Raw genomic sequence first — 17,579 nt, 5'->3', positions numbered from 1 at the left:
GCTCAAGAGGCAAGCCAAGATGTACAATGTGGATTGTACTTTACATACACTGATTTGAGTAAACCAGTTTGTTATATTTTTTGTCAATCCACAATTTTGTACAAGAGATGAATGCAAAGGAAAGAAAGCATGTCAAGGGAGAAGAATTCGTACTGCCATTTTATAATCCTGTGCATATATATATATATATATATATATATATATATATATATATATATATATATATATATATATACATGCATATATACATATATACACACAGCTGATTTTGTCTCCTCTTTTTCATCATTGAATATCAATCCGTACAAGCTCTCGCTTATTCAAGAGGCTACCATGAAGGCCCAATGCCATCATAGCATGTGAGCGCTTGTGCGTTTTTTTTTTTTTTAAGCCAGACTTTATTTTGCATGAGATTCATCAAAAAGACCTTTGTTTCATGATATAATAGAAATATAGAGAGATCATTCAACATCCATGACCATACTCTGCTTTCCAAGTGTTCATCAGATGTGCAGAAAGATTCTGTGGCTCTAAACAAAACCAGGACACGTCACAGATCCATACCAGAGTGTTGGCGATAAAGGCAAATATTTGTCATGTGGAGTGTGCTGACACCATGGTTGAGCCTTTATAAAAGCTATTGTTACATCTTCAACTTCCAACAGAGAATGCTAGCAGATGAGACACCCTGCTTAGCATCCATCAGAAGATTCGTCGTACTTGATGTCGTTCAGAATGGGTGGCATACAAATCAGCCCTGTCCAAAAAGCAATAAGGTGACAATTTGTAGTCAGGTCAGAAATCAAATGCAGACAAGGTTAATGCGACACCTTCTTCATTCGTATGCCACACAACGGTGAGGGGTGGCATAATTGGATTGAGGTGCAGCTGTGCAGCTGATGCAATGCCGGTGATGGCTTGCCTAATCTTCACAAAAGACAACATGATATATTTAACGTCCACCAATGAATGCTGGCAGACGGGACGCCCGTTTAATATCCATCTGAGGGATGGCACACACTGGTGAATCACCCTGCCTGTGAAACAACAGGATGATAGTTTATAGCTGGGCCAGGTTTCAAACCCAAGCAAGATCTCTCGAGTGGGTGTACCTCCAGGCCATCCTGTTAGCCTTGTGCTACCCTCTGAGATGAATGTAGAGAATATACAACAACTTAACCTTCAGTGTCCTTTCAAATGAGAAGTTGATATGTGCATCAACCAATGAAACAGTGCATCAATGTGCGTAAAATGAACGACCATGCCTTGAGGTCACAATATTAAAAGCCTTCTTTCATCTTTGCTGATAAAATTAATTTCCATTCTGTATTCTCACTCCTCCACGAGCCTCGGCTCTGTATGCAAAAAATGGAAAAGGTTGTTGCGCCGAGACAATTTGTTGGCGATTACACAAATGAGAATTTGGTCATGAACATCAAGCGGAATATTGACATTTTATAATTTTAAAGTTTTGGTTGTTCATCGTCACTGGAAGGATCTTTTGAGAATCTTAGCATTACTGACAATTCATTAACAAGGGGCAGTCAATAAATAACCATAAAATGGTGATATAAATTTGAGAATGTAATGTGTGGAGTTGTAGACGACATATCTCTCTGACTCTCTGGAAAATCCTTTATCTCTTTGCTTATGACTCCACCCTCTGCCGTACCATCTGTTATCCCTCAGACCATCAAGCAGCTTCTTCTTCGCTCACTGCAGATCTGGGTAAAATCACAAACTGGTCCAACACGTGGAACATGTCTTTCAATCCTGACAAATCTCACTCGCTTTGTCTCTCCAAAAGGACCATTTAGAACCCCCCTCCCCCCCCCATCTACTTTTTCAACAATCTTCCAGATGAGGTCCCTTCACTCAAGCTTCTGGATCTCACTATCTGCCGTGATCTTTCCTGGGAAAGCTACATTTACAACCTGGCCTCCAAACCCAGTCACCAACTGGGAATCCTCCATCGTGCAAAGTCCTTCCTCGGCCCATCTGAGCTCCTGACCACATACAAAGCTTTCGTCCACAGCCTGATGGAGTACTGCTCTCCCCATCGGCTGGTGCTCCTGCCTCTCACCTTTCTCAGCTTCCCACAGTGGAAACCAAGGCATTTCAGATCATTGGTATCTCCTACGATGAGGCTGAGTCTTTGGGCCTCTCACTCTCTCACCCCAGGTAGGTCGGTGGTCTTTCTGTCTTCCACCGTCTCCTCTCCGATCTCGCCCTGCCCCCCCCCACCCCCTGCTCTGTGTGAGATTTGTCCCCACCACATTTCCACAGTGTGCTCAAGGTCTGCCTTCAACCCCTTTTGGTAAAACTACCAAAATCACGAATAACTGCTCACATTCACTCTTTCAATTCCTCTTTTTCCCCACCTTCGGAATAAACTTCCTCACTCTGTTCAATCCCATTCTTCCCTCCAGGCCTTCAAAACAGCTGTTCACCACCGATCATCCCCCATCCAAATCCTCAATATTTTCTACGCCCGTTAATCCAACCCAAACGCACCTCCTGCAAATTTCCTGCTTTCCTTCTCGAAAGTCCCTGTAGTGTCCATATTGTATACACCATGTCCCCTGCCCCATCCCTCTCCCTTCCACAGATCTCCTAATGTCTCTGTTCCTCACTGTTTTGTCCTTTACAACCCCTCTTGTCCATTCTGCGATGGATTTCACTGGGATTCACACCCCCTCTTGCCAAGAAACGGATGAGAGAACATTCCTCCTCCCTGGTGCCCACTTATAAGGGAGCCACCATCTTGGAACTGCTCTGCAGACGTCATACGCTCAATGTTTCCAGATCTAAAACAGGCACAACACGACTCTTACCCATAGCTACAACATACGTCATTTCCAACAACACACATTACATTCTTGAATTCGTATCACCATTTTAAGGTTACTTATTGACTGCCCCTCATATAAAATGAAATGCAACTGCAAAGAATACTTCGATCAAATCAGGTTTTGGCAAATCAACTTACAGCACATACATCTTGATTAACTACTTACAATGTCATCCTTGTCAAATAATTCCACCACCACTTGTGGTGGGTCTCTCTTCAGAGAATCAAGGCTTCCAAAGATGTCAATTGTTTGAAAGATGAGCGTCTGGTCCCATGTTGGATTCAGTGTTGACTTCTTAACCTCAGTTTTCTTTGACCGGTGCAAAAATGAAACGACACAGTAGCAATCTTAGGGTTAGGGAGGAAGAAAAAAAAATAACCGTGCTTAGAAATCCGAGATTGGACATGGGACGATCGGAGCAAGGTTACATCGATACAAAAATAATTCATCATCACAACTACTCGAGCTCAAATAACATACCAGAAAGCTTCTCATTATCCATGGCAATCAGCTGTCGGCCTTGGTAGATGTAGCAGCGGAGATGGAATTTTTCAGGTTCTAAGTAAAGAGCAAAAAAAATGAAGAAAAAAAAAAGTTTACAAAAAAAGCTGTGACCTTAATGTGTGATAACATATTGTTACGTTTATGAGGGTGGGGGTGTCAGACATTGGAAGGCAGAGACCACCGTTTGCATTCGCAGTAAGAATATTGTGTGTTTTTTACTCAGTGCATGTGGCTGAAAGAGGAACAGGAGTACAAGCTGCTTTGAAGAGTCAGTCATTGGAGGGAAGGACACACACTGGGAGTGAATTGCTCTGGTAGAATATACAGGATTTGGCTCACAGAATGTCCTCCTACAGCCGAGCAAACAAACCATTGCTGCATTGATAGTTTCCGACCAAACTGCTGCTGGTTAACCTCACCCGATTTTTTTACCGTGTGGGGTCTTCCACCCCGTGGGGTCGAAGCGCTGCTCGCGTTCCCTATTTTTTTTGTGTACAGTTCATTTGAACGTCTATTTCTCCATTATTCGTGAACATAATTCGATGAAAATTGACCGGCATATACTAGACACATATGTGCATGCACAGACCGAGCCCAAAGTGCGATTGCAGCCCTTCCGGCCGAGGAACGGCCCATTTTCTTAGAAATTATTTCTCAGTTATGAGTGAACGGAACCAAACCAAACTTGACAAGTATATTCTAGAGACCATTAGCCAGGCATTAGCTGAGCCCAAAGTGCGATTCCGGCCCTTTTGACCCATTTTCGTAAAATTATTTTTAAAAAGAAAACGTAATGCGCTGCGCGAAGCCAAATGCAAAATTAAGTTGCAAATGATGATATGAAACTAGCTTCACTCTTATGAGGTGTTCTGGTTTATTTTTCTGATGTAATGAAAATCTTACCAAGTTTCAAAACTATCTGTCTGTGCCATCGCTCGCCTGAGAGTTGTACGAATGAACTCACACGGGGTATTTCGCAATTCCAACTTGCTCCACGAGTGATTGCATGAACGTGATTCCATAGGCTTTTTTCTCTGTTGTTTTAAGTGCTCGGGTGTTTTGCAGCAAAGACAGCCCACACAAAGGATCTTTCGCTCAACCATTTTTAATCACGTCTCCTGCCGCCACACACTCGACAGCCCACTGACGTCACTCTCGGTTCTGCCTCGTCAGTTCCAGTTCATCATGCATTGATTAATATTCATGCAACTCCCAATACCACATAGGTCATCGGGTAAGTCTATCTTTTGTTCAGGATCTAAGTTTGTCATCTCATCTTTTAATAAATTATTCGTACTTCTTAAGAACACGGGTCCAGCTCGTTGCATATCCTGTGTTAAGATAAAAAACCATTTTCATCCATTGGAAAATCCCTAGCAGTCCAAATTAAAGCAAATGATCGATATATGAGCGTATACACCCTCGTTAACACAGATTATTCACGCCACGCCGGAAACTCCATGGGACAGCTATCTGTGAGGCTATGGCTTAACCCGACTGTAGTAAATCAGGGGTGTGGTGTGGGGCTGGAAATGCGACAATATTTATGGCAATGGTATGCCAATATCTTCAAAATGCTTTGTACTTGCTTTCAAAAACGCAAGATGCCATGGGAACATTCACTCCTCGTGCAGACTCTTCATCACTGTCTTCGTCCTTCTCAAACCCCACCTGATTAAAAAATGAATAGAAAGTTTTCAAACTTTATAAAGTTGTGTACATCAAATTATCACCAATATTATTACTATCATTTTAAAGGAGGAAGAGATGTGATGAGTATATAATCACATGTCTGCTGCACAAAAAAACAAACAGCCACAATACATTTGCAACCTCCTCATGGACCTCCCTTCGTAATATCAATATCAGGTGTGTTCGTTTTTGGTACATAATGCTCAAGGGGTTAAAAAAAAAATACATCTGTCTGCATGTCTATGTCTGAATGCAGGTATTGATCACCGACATGACAAACTTTTTTTGGATCATATTTTAGGGACACTGATGAGAGCAAGTCTCACAATCCAGGAGTTTGTTTGAGTAAATCAGTGTTTTAAGTCAATTGTAAAGATCTTACTTTAAAATAAAATTGGGAAATCCAGAAAAGATTGTAATGCACATATAAAATTCAATACACCCAAATCAACTCATCGCATCCCTTGCAATATGTTCCAGCCTCAACCCAATATGGTTAAATAAATAAATTAAAAAAAAATCGAAACCATGGACTTGCAGTAACCACTTAAAGTCAAAATGTGCTGCTGTGTTAGATGTTCGAGACTTTCCAAAATAATTTAAGCAAAAGCAACTCAGACTGGATGTCAATATCAACCATTTATACATTTCATAAAACAAGTAAGTTGGCAAACCTGGCAGATTTTCAAGAATTATAGGCATGTTACATTTATCATTGCATCCTCACCAAAGATCCCTCAAGAGCAAATACAGCTGCATCTCCAACATGCTGCGCAGGCATCATTCGTCTTCGCCAGCGTCTCCGACGGAACGAGTCTGCTTTGCGTGGTTGCACATGAAACTTCCAGCCAAAGAGAGATGCATATTCCCAACCTTCAGATGCATCTTCAACTTGCTAGACAAACAGTAACATCACATGTCATGCGAGCAATTCCACACAGAATTGCAAAGCAGAACAAACAAGAAAAAGAGCAGAGATTACAAACCCTTGCCAGAACTTCTTTTGAGTGGTGTATTTTTTATGGGTTTTAGGGCAGATCCAATTTGGCTGCCAAACCATGTGAACAATGACATCATATGTGTAAACCTTTTGTTCCTCATGGATAGGCAGTCATAGATGAAAAGTTTTGCCTTGATCTGTTGAGCCACTTCAGAGAAGATTTTTGAAGGTTTAAAAAAAAACAATATGGCTGCCAAATCACGTGACCAAATGGAGTCATGAATTTTTTTCTGTGGATCATATTATCCTGAAATAAACCTCAAAATTTTTCATACCAATTTGATGTAGCGTTCTCCATATGCAATTATGACGTCATAACGAGGGCACCTATGATGTCATAAAAAAAAAATCACTCATTCCCCCATGAGTACTTGCTATTTGCCAATTTTTTCTTTGGGGCAGTTCCAGAGATAGAGGTCCAAAGTTTTTCTGTTTTTACAATATGGCTGCCGCTCCATATGACCTCTGACATAATAGTTATCACTAAAATATTCTCCATGAGTAGTCGCACCAATGATGAAAATTTTCGTCTCAATCTGACAAGCGGTTGCGGAGTAAAACACAAAAGTTCTGTGCGTACAAACAAACAAATTAAAAATCAGTGACAACTTAGCAAAACAGCACAAAGTAGAATGGTACTTGGCAGAGCGCACACCTCTGCCAGGTGGATCAGTTCACATTTTGTATTCCACTGATGGGCTGGATCTGAACCAAAATCCAATCCACGTGTTCGTCACCTATTCAACCCATTCAACTTGTTTTGTCAAAACTCATCCACAACTTTTTTTTTTTAGATATAGTGATATATTTGGTTTTTGGCCCGATCAATTTCAGAAATAAGGCCTGTGTTGAAATTTTGACATTAAAATTAATTGGAAGTTGAATTCAGCGACGTGACATGAAAATCCTGTTCAAACTTCAAGTCAATCGGATGAAATTTGAGGATATTAGAAAATTTGTCTCAAATGGGCCGATTGGCATACGTAGACCCTTTTCGGTCGACCAAATCTTATGACCTTTCAATGTGCAACCATCGCAGGGTCGGTGCCAATAATCTCGGAAAATTTCAGAATATTGGTTGAGTGGTTTGGGCCGGTGGTGAGTGGACAGGCAAACCCACAAACAAACACACACAAACAGACAGAGACAATAAACATACATACTTACCCCAATTTTATTTTTTTTTGACAAGTAACAGACAAACAAACCAATGGACCCAAATGCAATACCCTCTCCGAATCCTTCGGCGAGGGTAAAAAAACAAAACAAACAAACAAAAAAAACATCCAACGTAAAACCATTTGTAGTTTCCTATTCGACACTATTCTCTTTCCGTGCCCAAATCCGTAAAAAGCAAAAATACCTCAAGATACTCCATCAATAAAAAGATTGAATTATAGCTGTATAGATCACCTTCATGTATTGGTCTCGCGCGATGTTGGATTTACGCTGTCTGGTCATCCGCAGTCGTCTGTTTGTGTGGTACATTTTCTCCACAGGTTGCCAGCTGCTGGGTTTTGTTGCTGGAGAGATAATCGATCCATACTCCCAACCTGCAATCATTAGAAAAGCAGGAGACCATAATTTGACATTTTTGCATCTCAATCAGCAACTTGATACACAGCACGAGTTGTCCTAATCAAAAATACTGTTGTCACGTGGAAGCCATATACAAACCGCTTTCATCCACAGCTCGATCCAAGTCAACATTCCAGTCTTTCACCACAACCCAGCCAGGTGGACATGGTAATTCACTTATTGGGGCAGCAGCATCTCCTTTCTAAGTGCATGAGAGAAAAGTGAAGCTTGTGTAAATAATATCGATTTTAAACCGATTTTTTACAATGTGCAAAAATGTTATTTATTTTATTACTGCGGCTGCTTTGGTCTATTACAACTCTCAAAACTGTCCAAAATAGCCATAAACACAACCTGCGTTGCTTTCTGCCTTGCAAAACTGGTGACCAGCTATAATGACCATGTGCACCGATTGCAAAGTGGGGTTAAGCAATTGGTTCATTATCCATGAGTGTTTTTCTATGATTGAGGAACTACTGAATTTCAAATGAATTATATATTTTGAACACTTCAGAACACCAATCAGATCAGGAATCAGAACACAAACTTGCAGTTTAGCAGTACTTTGGCTCTGAATTGTATAAAATGTATGAAATCTTTCCAAGCGTGCATGCGGAAAGCAATTGCTTCAGTCTGTCTGGCAGTCAAACATGGAAAATCATTCCAAACAGGAATTTACTATTTTTAGGGATGTGAAAAGGGTCAAAAAACAGGCACAAAGAACTAATTTAACTTGTTAAATAAGTTGGTCCAAGAGATGTTGCATCAATCGCAGTAAACTTCTCAATAAATACTGTATGTAAAGTGTGTAGATTTTTTTTCTACAGCCTTTAAAAAAAACTTATTTCAATGGAATCATATCTTTTAGTAGTGCAGAACACAAGTTGTCTTGTTTGCACTTCCAAGAACCTTCAGTTTAGCATTACTTGTGTAACATAGTAAGCCCTTAAATATTGTGTGGTTACGTTCTTTGAAAATGCTGTGATATTCAAAACCACGATATTTAAAATCATTTTCCAATGGGAATAAGAGGGTTAGGTTCTTGGGCTTCGAGAAAAGATTAAGGAATTTGGGTGGCGCCAAAAATAAACCATCACAAATAAACGTAAAATAAATGAAAATAAGCTTTGCGATAAAGTCTCCTGATGTATTGATGAAGATTAAATGTTTAAAAGCATATTAAATGCTGACCCTTCCCCTCTGTAATTTGTCAAAAGCCTCCCTCTCCCTCTCCTCCCCCCTCCTGATATACCATACTCGTCACAGAGCATCAGAGCTGCCGAGGCAGCTTGCTGAGCAAGGATTATACTGGATGGTTTGTCATTGCCTTCCCAGTCGTTAAGACAGGAATTTGGAATTTGTTCATGGTTCTGGAAAAAGCTTGCCTACTCCTTGCAAGGACACTGGAGTCTTTTGTTTTTGGGGCCCTGGGCGCAAAAAAGTTTTTCAGCCCAAAACGCCCAAGTAAGAGGACTCTTATTTCAGCCCAAAATCCCCCCCCCCCCCAAAAAAAAAAAATAAAAGAAAAGAAAAAGAGGACTCCATGTTATTTTCGCACTCAGTTGATCTTTGTTGCTTTCGACTCGACTGCAAAAAAATTAATCTGGAGGCATTCCCATGTTTTATTACCTTTTCCCCTCTTGGGGAAAAATGCTGTGTTAAGGTGTTCCATTACCAATCAGCTTGCTCTTGCTTGCCAAGCCAGCTGTTCCTTATGAACAGTTTTGTTGGACTGCTCGCATGAGTGCTGAAGCCACTTAGCGAGTACTCTACAAGCTGATTGGTAATGGAACACAACCCATGACTTGCAGGATTGTGTTCAGTTACCAAGTTTTTAAACAGAGATGAGGCTCATGCAAGGGCTAAAAGTTTCTTGGAGAGCGCCAGTCAAGTAACTTTGACACAGGATGAAAGAAGGGTCAAATCGAAATCAGGTTTTTGAATGAGAGGAGTATGGAAGAGAGGAAGTAGAAATATTTTGAGACTTTTTTTTGAAGATTAGGGAAGAGGGGGTAAAGTAAAGGAAGAGTTTGAAGAAAAGTCATGAGGGTGAGTGGTGAATACGTTCATGATCAAAGTGCAAATGGAAATGTGGAAGGGAAGAAGAAGCAGAAGAAGGAGGAAGAGGAAGAGTCTTTCGAGGAGGTCACATGGTTACGTGAGAAAGATGAGACGGGAAAAAGATTCCGATTTGTGATTTTTTAAATTTTAATTGAAGACATGAAACAGAGGGTATAGTTGGGAGGATAATATGGAATAGGCAAAGCCAAGAAGTGAACGTAGAATTCTTCTTGCATTCGATGCTGCAATTTCCAGTTACTTCGGCCTGGATTTGGGATCAGCGATCAAATAATGTAAATCACGATTAAAAATTATTTTTTGATGGTGCAGGAGATATCTATTAAAATCAGTGGAGAAAATATACACCATGTCTGATATTTGGGTCTTTCATGTCTCCGACGATGCCTTTATCTCCCGGGACGCATCATTCCCGATGACAAAAACCGGAAGTAAAAGGGTCATAGCCGATGACGCGGATTCCAAATTGCCAGGGTATTGTGTTGTTGTTGTTTCCTATTCTCTCATGTGCACACGTTGAGCATGAAGCTCACTACGTTCGCTATTAAAGTAGTGGCGGAATTAAAACTGAACGTGATAAGGAGGAAATACAACAAAAAGATCAGGAACACAGACAGGAAGAAGAAGGGTAAGCCTCAAGGAAACCCGATGTGAAAAGATCTCCGAATACTCATCAAAACTAGAAACACAACAAACACGGAGAGAACAAAATAACAGTGAAAATGCGATAAAAACGACCAGAAAACTTATCTTTGAGAAAGTCGGCAGAGACCCTGAAAAGAACCATATAATGACAATTTGTGATTATAAAACACCGAGGGCAACTTTATTTCGTTTCTCCCTCCAGGCCACTCAGGGCGATTTCCCAGCTTGCCATTGCCAGCATGGACAGTGACATCCTCCCTTGTAAAATAAACGATGGGAACAACTTATATAAATGACAATCGTGGTAATGACAAAAAGACGTAAATTAGCACAGGAGTGTTGGCTACACCCCATCCGGATGAAGTGTGTTAAACAAATCTGCATGCAGGAATAAGTGAATGACACCCCAATTTCCATTAAACATGACAGATGTTTCCGATGACAAAAATATGGAAACCTCATACAGATTGTTTTAAAAAAAATTTGAAGGGGGCCCGGATGAAGGGGCCCAACACTTCGTGTTGACCCTGGGTCCATTCTGACTCTTAGTGGCCCTGCTTACCCCATGCAGTGTTCAACTACATATATAATTCAATCGAAATAAAATAATGATTTTAAAGAAATTAAATTTTTTTTAAAAAATATTCCAGAAGTTTAGCACTGTTGATGTAGTCATATACATACAACCTTATTTAACATGTCCAAGTACTGCGAAACAGAAGGGGTTTGACAGTGCCAACAAGGTGATTTATGTTCCATAATTTACAAGTATACAATTCAATTAAAAATAAAACAGACTTTAGAGGGCATAGGAAAAAAAATTCCAGAAGTCAACCACTGTAGATGCCAGTGTGTTATCCACCACCTTATTTAACACGTCACATTAGTTCTTCGTGCATGTTTGTGTTCTTTGTGATGTCTTTAAAAACAGAAAGACTCCTGCTTGGAATGATTTTCAATTTTGTTTGACTGTCAGGCAGGCAGTCAGTCAGTAAAATAATCTCACTCCTCTCTGCACATGTGCGATCAAGATGAATTCAGAGCCAAAGTAGTGCAAAACTACAGGTTTGTTTTCCGATTTGTGTTCAAAATAAAACATTCAAATGAATTCAAGTTGTTCCTCAATCATAAACTGACGTTTGTAGACAGATTTGGACAGAGGCAGAAGTGAACCGATTGCATAACCCCACTTTGCTCTTTGTGTGTATTGGGGGGGGGGGGGCTAATAAACTTAAAACGTTTTTTCAGGATATTAAAGACAAAAAAAACGTGTCCAGTACTTATGCAAGCTTGGGAACAGCATTCTTACATAAGGAAACTTTTATTTCATTTTTGAAAGACAATACATTCCATGCGGACTTTAAAAACAGTCTACACACATGGCACATGCACACGCACACGCACACACGAAGATACGCACTACATTGGTGTTTTCCACGGAAGCTGGACCCCAGGTCCCATCAGGTTGTCGTTCTTCATTGACGTAAGTCTCATCCACATAGGACTTATGTCCTGCATCTGTATCAAGCAGCAGGCTATGGGTGGCACAAAAATAAAAAGCAGGGCCAAAATTCGTTATTAATAAACTAGCATCAGAAAAATAATTCCTTTCTGTAATCCTCACTTCAAACCAGGAGTAAGGGATGGCCTCTATTTTCCATACTTCATGTAGAGTAAACCATTTACATAAAAAAAAATTCTCATCAAATTATTGTTGAAAGGTGCTGGGTTATCAGAAGGAGGGAGAGTATGGACAGTGTGGGTTGAGGCTTTTTCACAACCAACTCCTTTTCCCCTTGGGGGCAGGGTTGTATTATCACATTTCAGCTCTTCATGAGAGAAGCACATTCATGAATGAATGGGAGAAGGGAAGAAAACACAGCAACATGAAAATAGAGGGTGAGGTAGTGGGTATACTTTATTGGTCATCAAGCATAAATAAATAAAAAACAAGAATACCATATGTATGGAATGAGGATGATCCGAGGTAGTGGTGCACTGACTAACTCATTTCCTCCCAGGAAGAAAGTTCTTGCATTTTTAGCTCGCCTGTTCGAAGAACAGAGAGCTATAGCGATACCCCCGGCATGAGCGTCAGCGTCAGCGTGAGCGTGAAAATGTTAAAGTTTTTGGTGCGAGTTATTTCCTTTGTAATGTTTTTATCTACCACACTATACAAATACATATATTGCTTTAAAATTATTTGGATAAGACTTCACTGCAATGCTTTATAAAAAAAAATACCCCGAGCGGGAGTGCCGGTCATCTCTGCCAGAGGTCGACAGAAGCAAATTTCCCCCTTGCGATGACAGGCTCACCTTCATCTTCAGAAACGCTTTCATGTAGTCCGACACCACTTTCATAAAGTATGTATGCAGCCATCGTACCACCCACCCAACCCTGTACGCAGCCCGTACGAGGGGTTTAAACCACCCACCCCCCTAAGTTTTGTATGTACTTTATGAACAGCCCATATGGGGCAAAAATATGGAATAATTATGCCGGACAGGTGCAGCCAAAAATTTGCGCAGGACAGGGAGCATCTTCAGAGATTGGCGCCAGCCTCCGGATGACCACTTCAAATCAACACCGGACAAGGAAGAATCAGAGCGAAGTTTGAAGGGCTATAAAATCGGAGCGAGAGCATATTTCAAAAAAAAATGTCTCGTGTTGTTCTCGATAATAGTCCGTAGTATCTGAATCACTAATAACATTTGATCTCTCTTGATAAATGAGGGAGGAGATACGATTTGAAATCGACGATTTTCGCAACTTTGACAGCCTCGTGACGTTGACCTCGACCTTGGACGACCTTGAAAGTTATATCGTTGTGCATGTCTCATCGACCTCTATCCATTCCACTAGTGGTTATTTGTCTCTACTCGGTTTGATTGTGGACGGACGGACGGACAGGCGGACAGACTTCGAGACTGGCTTTATGAGGTCATCTCCACTGAGATGACCTTAAAATATTATTAGACTAGTCTTTTAAAAACGATAAATGTATAAACAGGTGAGCATTGGGTGGCTTTGACACCAACTCTGGTTGAAATGTGCAATGCACACATTTTTGGATGTTCTTGAAAAGTTCAATACATCAAGTTCCAAAACAAAAGATAAACTACAAAAGGAAACCCAGCAAGCAAGGTGAAAGCATCACGACTATCCCTTTCACATGAAAGCCCTGAACAACTGCTGTGATTTCATTCTTGCAAGGTCACACTTGAGCATGGTGCAACCGACGCAGTTTAAGCTTTGCATTCTTTGTACGGATGCACCTGGCCAGATTGCCATCTTGGTCTCCCTTTGGTGGTCAACAGTAAGTTAAATCGGTGCCGTGAGAAATTGGGAAATCTGATTTGTTGAACTCTGCACAACACACAATTGAACGATGCTGTGCGGATCAGCATAACGTCAAACATTACGAAATACCACTTTCAGAGTTAGATATGCCAAGATTAAAGGCAAGGGGACAACGATTTAAAAGCAACGACAATGCAAGAATAGGAAATAAAAACATTGAGCAAAACAAAGTTGTAATTGAAGTTAAATTTATACCTGCAGACAGGGCAGGCATAATACACCATACAAAAGCTCGATCACATGTCCAAATGTCCAAATAAAGACCGATAGATGAACTGTGCGATTATGATGTATTCCACAAAAACATCAAGTAATTTATTTTTCCAGGAGGGTAATATTCACACATTGGGCTGGTAGGATAGACAAGAGGTATGCATACGCACCTCTGAGCTGTCTCGCCTGGGTTTGAATATCGGCCCAGATATTAACCGTCATCCTGGAGTTTGACAGGCAGGGGAAAGCATCAACGTGTGTGTCATCCCTCAAATAATCATTAGGGATTTAGTTGGTGGATGTTAAAGATCCATCAGTGTCCTTCATGAAGAATCGGCGAGCCATCTCTGACACCCTGGGCAAAATGTCCAATTCCTGGCAAACCTCCCAGCTCAACACGTACCAAAGAAATGCTTCGGCAGCATCAACACTCTCTAAAGAGTATGATACATTATCATCATTGTTATACACTATAGTCGTTCAGATCATACAAGTCTTTAAAATATATATATGTATGTGTGTGTATATTTCTACACATTTGTTGTCAATACCAAGCAAAAATTGCAAAACCATATGGCATTAAAAACAGACCTTCAAAAATATCGATTTCTGTGTATAGTCGTCATCCTTTTAAACCAATTTTTTAAATTAATAAACCTCTCACTTTTTCTCAGGGTCTATGTGCCATTCAAGATCCCAACGCCACCCACGAGGGGGCATAAAACTTTCCTTCTTCAACTTGATCTTCCCTGTGACATCTGACCACTTGGGGCAGCCAGTCAGGCCCTTGGTGCCCCAGCTGCCAAATAGCTTGAATTGATTCTCATACTGTGGAAGAAATGCACACGTTACAGCATACTTGCTGGAAGCAAAATAAAAAGCACGTTTCATCATTTTATCGATAACACATCAATAGTCAATAGCAGTAGTTCCAGTTGACTATGGTGCAAAATAATGAAGTTCCCAACTAGATTTGACAAGTGAAAGACAAAATAGTTTAGAGAAATACGTTTTGCAGACACGTGACATTGCAAAAAAAGGAAATTGTGTATCAATAAATAAATTACAATAGAAAAATCGCAATAAGCTGCTCGAAAAATTCCAAGTTTCCTACCAACCTTGAAACAATTAATCCATATTAAGTTGTACTTTAAATAAAACTCCAAAATGCACTCAACATCCCGATATACATTATAATGCAGTGCCAAGTTCTGTAACATATGGGCTTGCAAGTCATTGAAACAAATGACAGTCATCTGCTTTACGTCAGGTCTGAGAATCAACTCCTCAGGATCGTGCTGCCGCAGCAGCTTCCTGGGTAATTAAATGCATTAGCTGGTTTGCCATTGCCTTCACACAGTAAAGCCTTCAGAAAGTATTCACACCCCTCAACTTTTTTGCCACATTTTGTAATATTACAGCCTGAATATAATTAAAATGGATCAAATTTAAATTCTGTTACAGATCCACACAAAATACCTTATAATGACAAAGTTAAAAAATGTTTTTTTGAAATTCTTACAAATTTATTGAAAAATGAAATACTGAAATATCTAATTTGCATAGGGATTCAACCTCCTTGGTCACTACTTTCGAGAAGCACCTTTGGCTGCAATTACAGCTTCGAGTGTTCTTGGGTGTTTGTATCAGCTTTTCACATCTAGATTTGAGGATTTTCTCCCATTCTTCCTTGTAGATTTGCTCAAGTTCTGTCCAGTTGGATGGGGAGTGTCGGTGAACAGCAATTTTCAAGCCTTTCCACAGATTCTCTATGGGATTCAAGTCTGGGCTTTGGCTGGGCCACTCAAGGAATTTCATGTCCTTGTTCTGAAGCCATTCCAGTGTTGCCTTGGCTCTGTTTGGGGTCATTGTCCTGTTGGAACATACATATTCACCACAGTCTCAGGTCTTTTGCACTCTGAAGCAGGTTATCCTCAAGGATTTGCCTGTATTTGGCTCCATTCATTGTTCCCTCTGTCCTGACAAGTCTCCCAGTCCCTGCCATTGAAAACCATCCCCAGAGCATGCTGCTGCCACCACCATGCTTCACAATAGGGATGGTATTAGATCGGTGATCAACTGTGGTCGGTTTTCACCAGACGTAGCGCTTTTTTTCAGGCCAAAGAGTTCAAATTTTATCTCATCAGACCAAAGAATCTTTTGCCTCATGCTCTCAGAGTCTTTCACATGCCTTTTTGCAAACTCCATGCGTGCCGTCATGTGCCTTTTTCGCAGGAGCGACTTCTGTCTGGCCACTCTCCCATAAAGCCTTGATTTGTGAAGTACTGCAGAGACTGTTGTCCTACCAGCAGGTTCTCCCATCTCAGCGAAGGAACTCTGTACTTCTGTCAGAGTGGTCATCAAGTTCTTGGTCACCTCCCTGACCAACGTCCTTGCACAGTTGCTCAGTTTGGTCAGACGGCCAGCCCCAGGAAGAGTCTGGGTAGTTCTGTATTCTTTCCATTTCCCAATGATGGAGCTCACTGTGCTCTTGGGAACTGTCAACACTCCAGAAATTGTTTTATACCCTTCTCCAGATCTACGATTCCTCAGAATTCTATTTCGGAGTTCTACGGACAGTTCCTTGGACTTCATCAGAGGTTCTGCTCTGACATGCACTGTCAACTGTGGGACCTTATCTCGCAAGGTGTGTCTGTTTGTAAACCATGTGCAATCAATTTAATTGGACACAGGTGGACTCCAATCAAGTTGTAGAGACATCTCATGGATGATCAAAGGAAATTGGATGCACCTAAGCTCAATTTGGGGTGTTATGCAAAGGGGTTGAATACTGATTGATGCAAAACATTTCAGCTTTTTATTTTTCATTAATTTGTTTAAAATTCTAAAAACATGTTTTTGTCATTATGGGATATTTTATGTGGATAGATGACAACATTTTTCTTTCAAATTTAATACATTTTAAACTCAGGCTGCAACAATAAAATGTGAAAAAAAAAAATCAAAGGGTGTGAATACCTTCTGCAGGCACTACACTGTAGACCTGGGATTTTAATCTGCAATCACCAGATTAAAACAAAGTACATAAACCAGTCAGATAAGTCATCTCAAAAGCCCAATATGATGATCACGACACACTGACGAGGAGCATTAAAGAGGGTATAAAGATATAATGATCGAAAACATGCCAGTCTCAAAGACCATCTAAAAGTGCTTTTAAAATTCAACAAGCTTGATATATTATAAAAGGGATGGGGAACATGGAAATAAATCAATCAATGGAGAGATGCAAGAAAGAAAGACATGCTTAATCTAGACAGACAGACAATTTGCTTGTGTTAGACTACAATGACATGCAGAGCTGTTCAGTGAGATGAAACAACAAAAGAGATAGAAATGGAGGCGTAAAGTTCTCTTAGTGTTTTTCTCCGAGGATGGCAGGTGGGCATCGCATGGATGCACTGGTTTTGGGGGGGGGGGGTGGGTGGGAGGAGTGGAAAAAGCAAGATACAGGTGCTCATGTGACAGGGATGTTTCTCGATATGCGATTCTGGCTGTTGCTAGCCGGGCTTACAAAACTACTTTTTGGGACATTCATTACAAACTAATTGAACCCCTCCCTCCCCCACCCCCAATTTTGTAACGTGCATGTGCCCACATGCACACACTTAAATAGACAAATTGGCTCAGCT

The 17,579-nt window shown here is 40.6% G+C and overlaps 1 protein-coding gene across 2 annotated transcripts in view; it reads right to left on the bottom strand.

Annotated features, from left to right (window-relative positions):
- The window catches only part of LOC147034975 (myoferlin-like), a 203,964-nt gene that overhangs the window by 69,217 nt on the left and 117,168 nt on the right, over positions 1-17,579 (bottom strand). For both annotated transcript variants that reach the window (XM_085891800.1, XM_085891808.1), the window contains exons 26-33: positions 14,591-14,754; positions 11,771-11,885; positions 7,726-7,828; positions 7,462-7,601; positions 5,776-5,943; positions 4,946-5,027; positions 3,333-3,410; positions 3,018-3,199 (exon numbers count right to left, since the gene is read on the bottom strand). In XM_085891800.1, coding sequence (XP_085747926.1) covers positions 3,018-3,199; positions 3,333-3,410; positions 4,946-5,027; positions 5,776-5,943; positions 7,462-7,601; positions 7,726-7,828; positions 11,771-11,885; positions 14,591-14,754 — 1,032 coding nt within the window. The remainder of the gene's footprint in view (positions 1-3,017; positions 3,200-3,332; positions 3,411-4,945; positions 5,028-5,775; positions 5,944-7,461; positions 7,602-7,725; positions 7,829-11,770; positions 11,886-14,590; positions 14,755-17,579) is intronic.

The sequence above is a fragment of the Eptatretus burgeri genome, chromosome 1 (assembly GCF_056783735.1).
Source record: "Eptatretus burgeri isolate ZD-2024b chromosome 1, Ebu_testis_v1, whole genome shotgun sequence".
Lineage (NCBI taxonomy): Eukaryota > Metazoa > Chordata > Myxini > Myxiniformes > Myxinidae > Eptatretus > Eptatretus burgeri.
The sequence above is the reverse complement of the archived record's forward strand: the minus strand, read 5'-3'. Positions and strand labels throughout refer to the sequence as shown.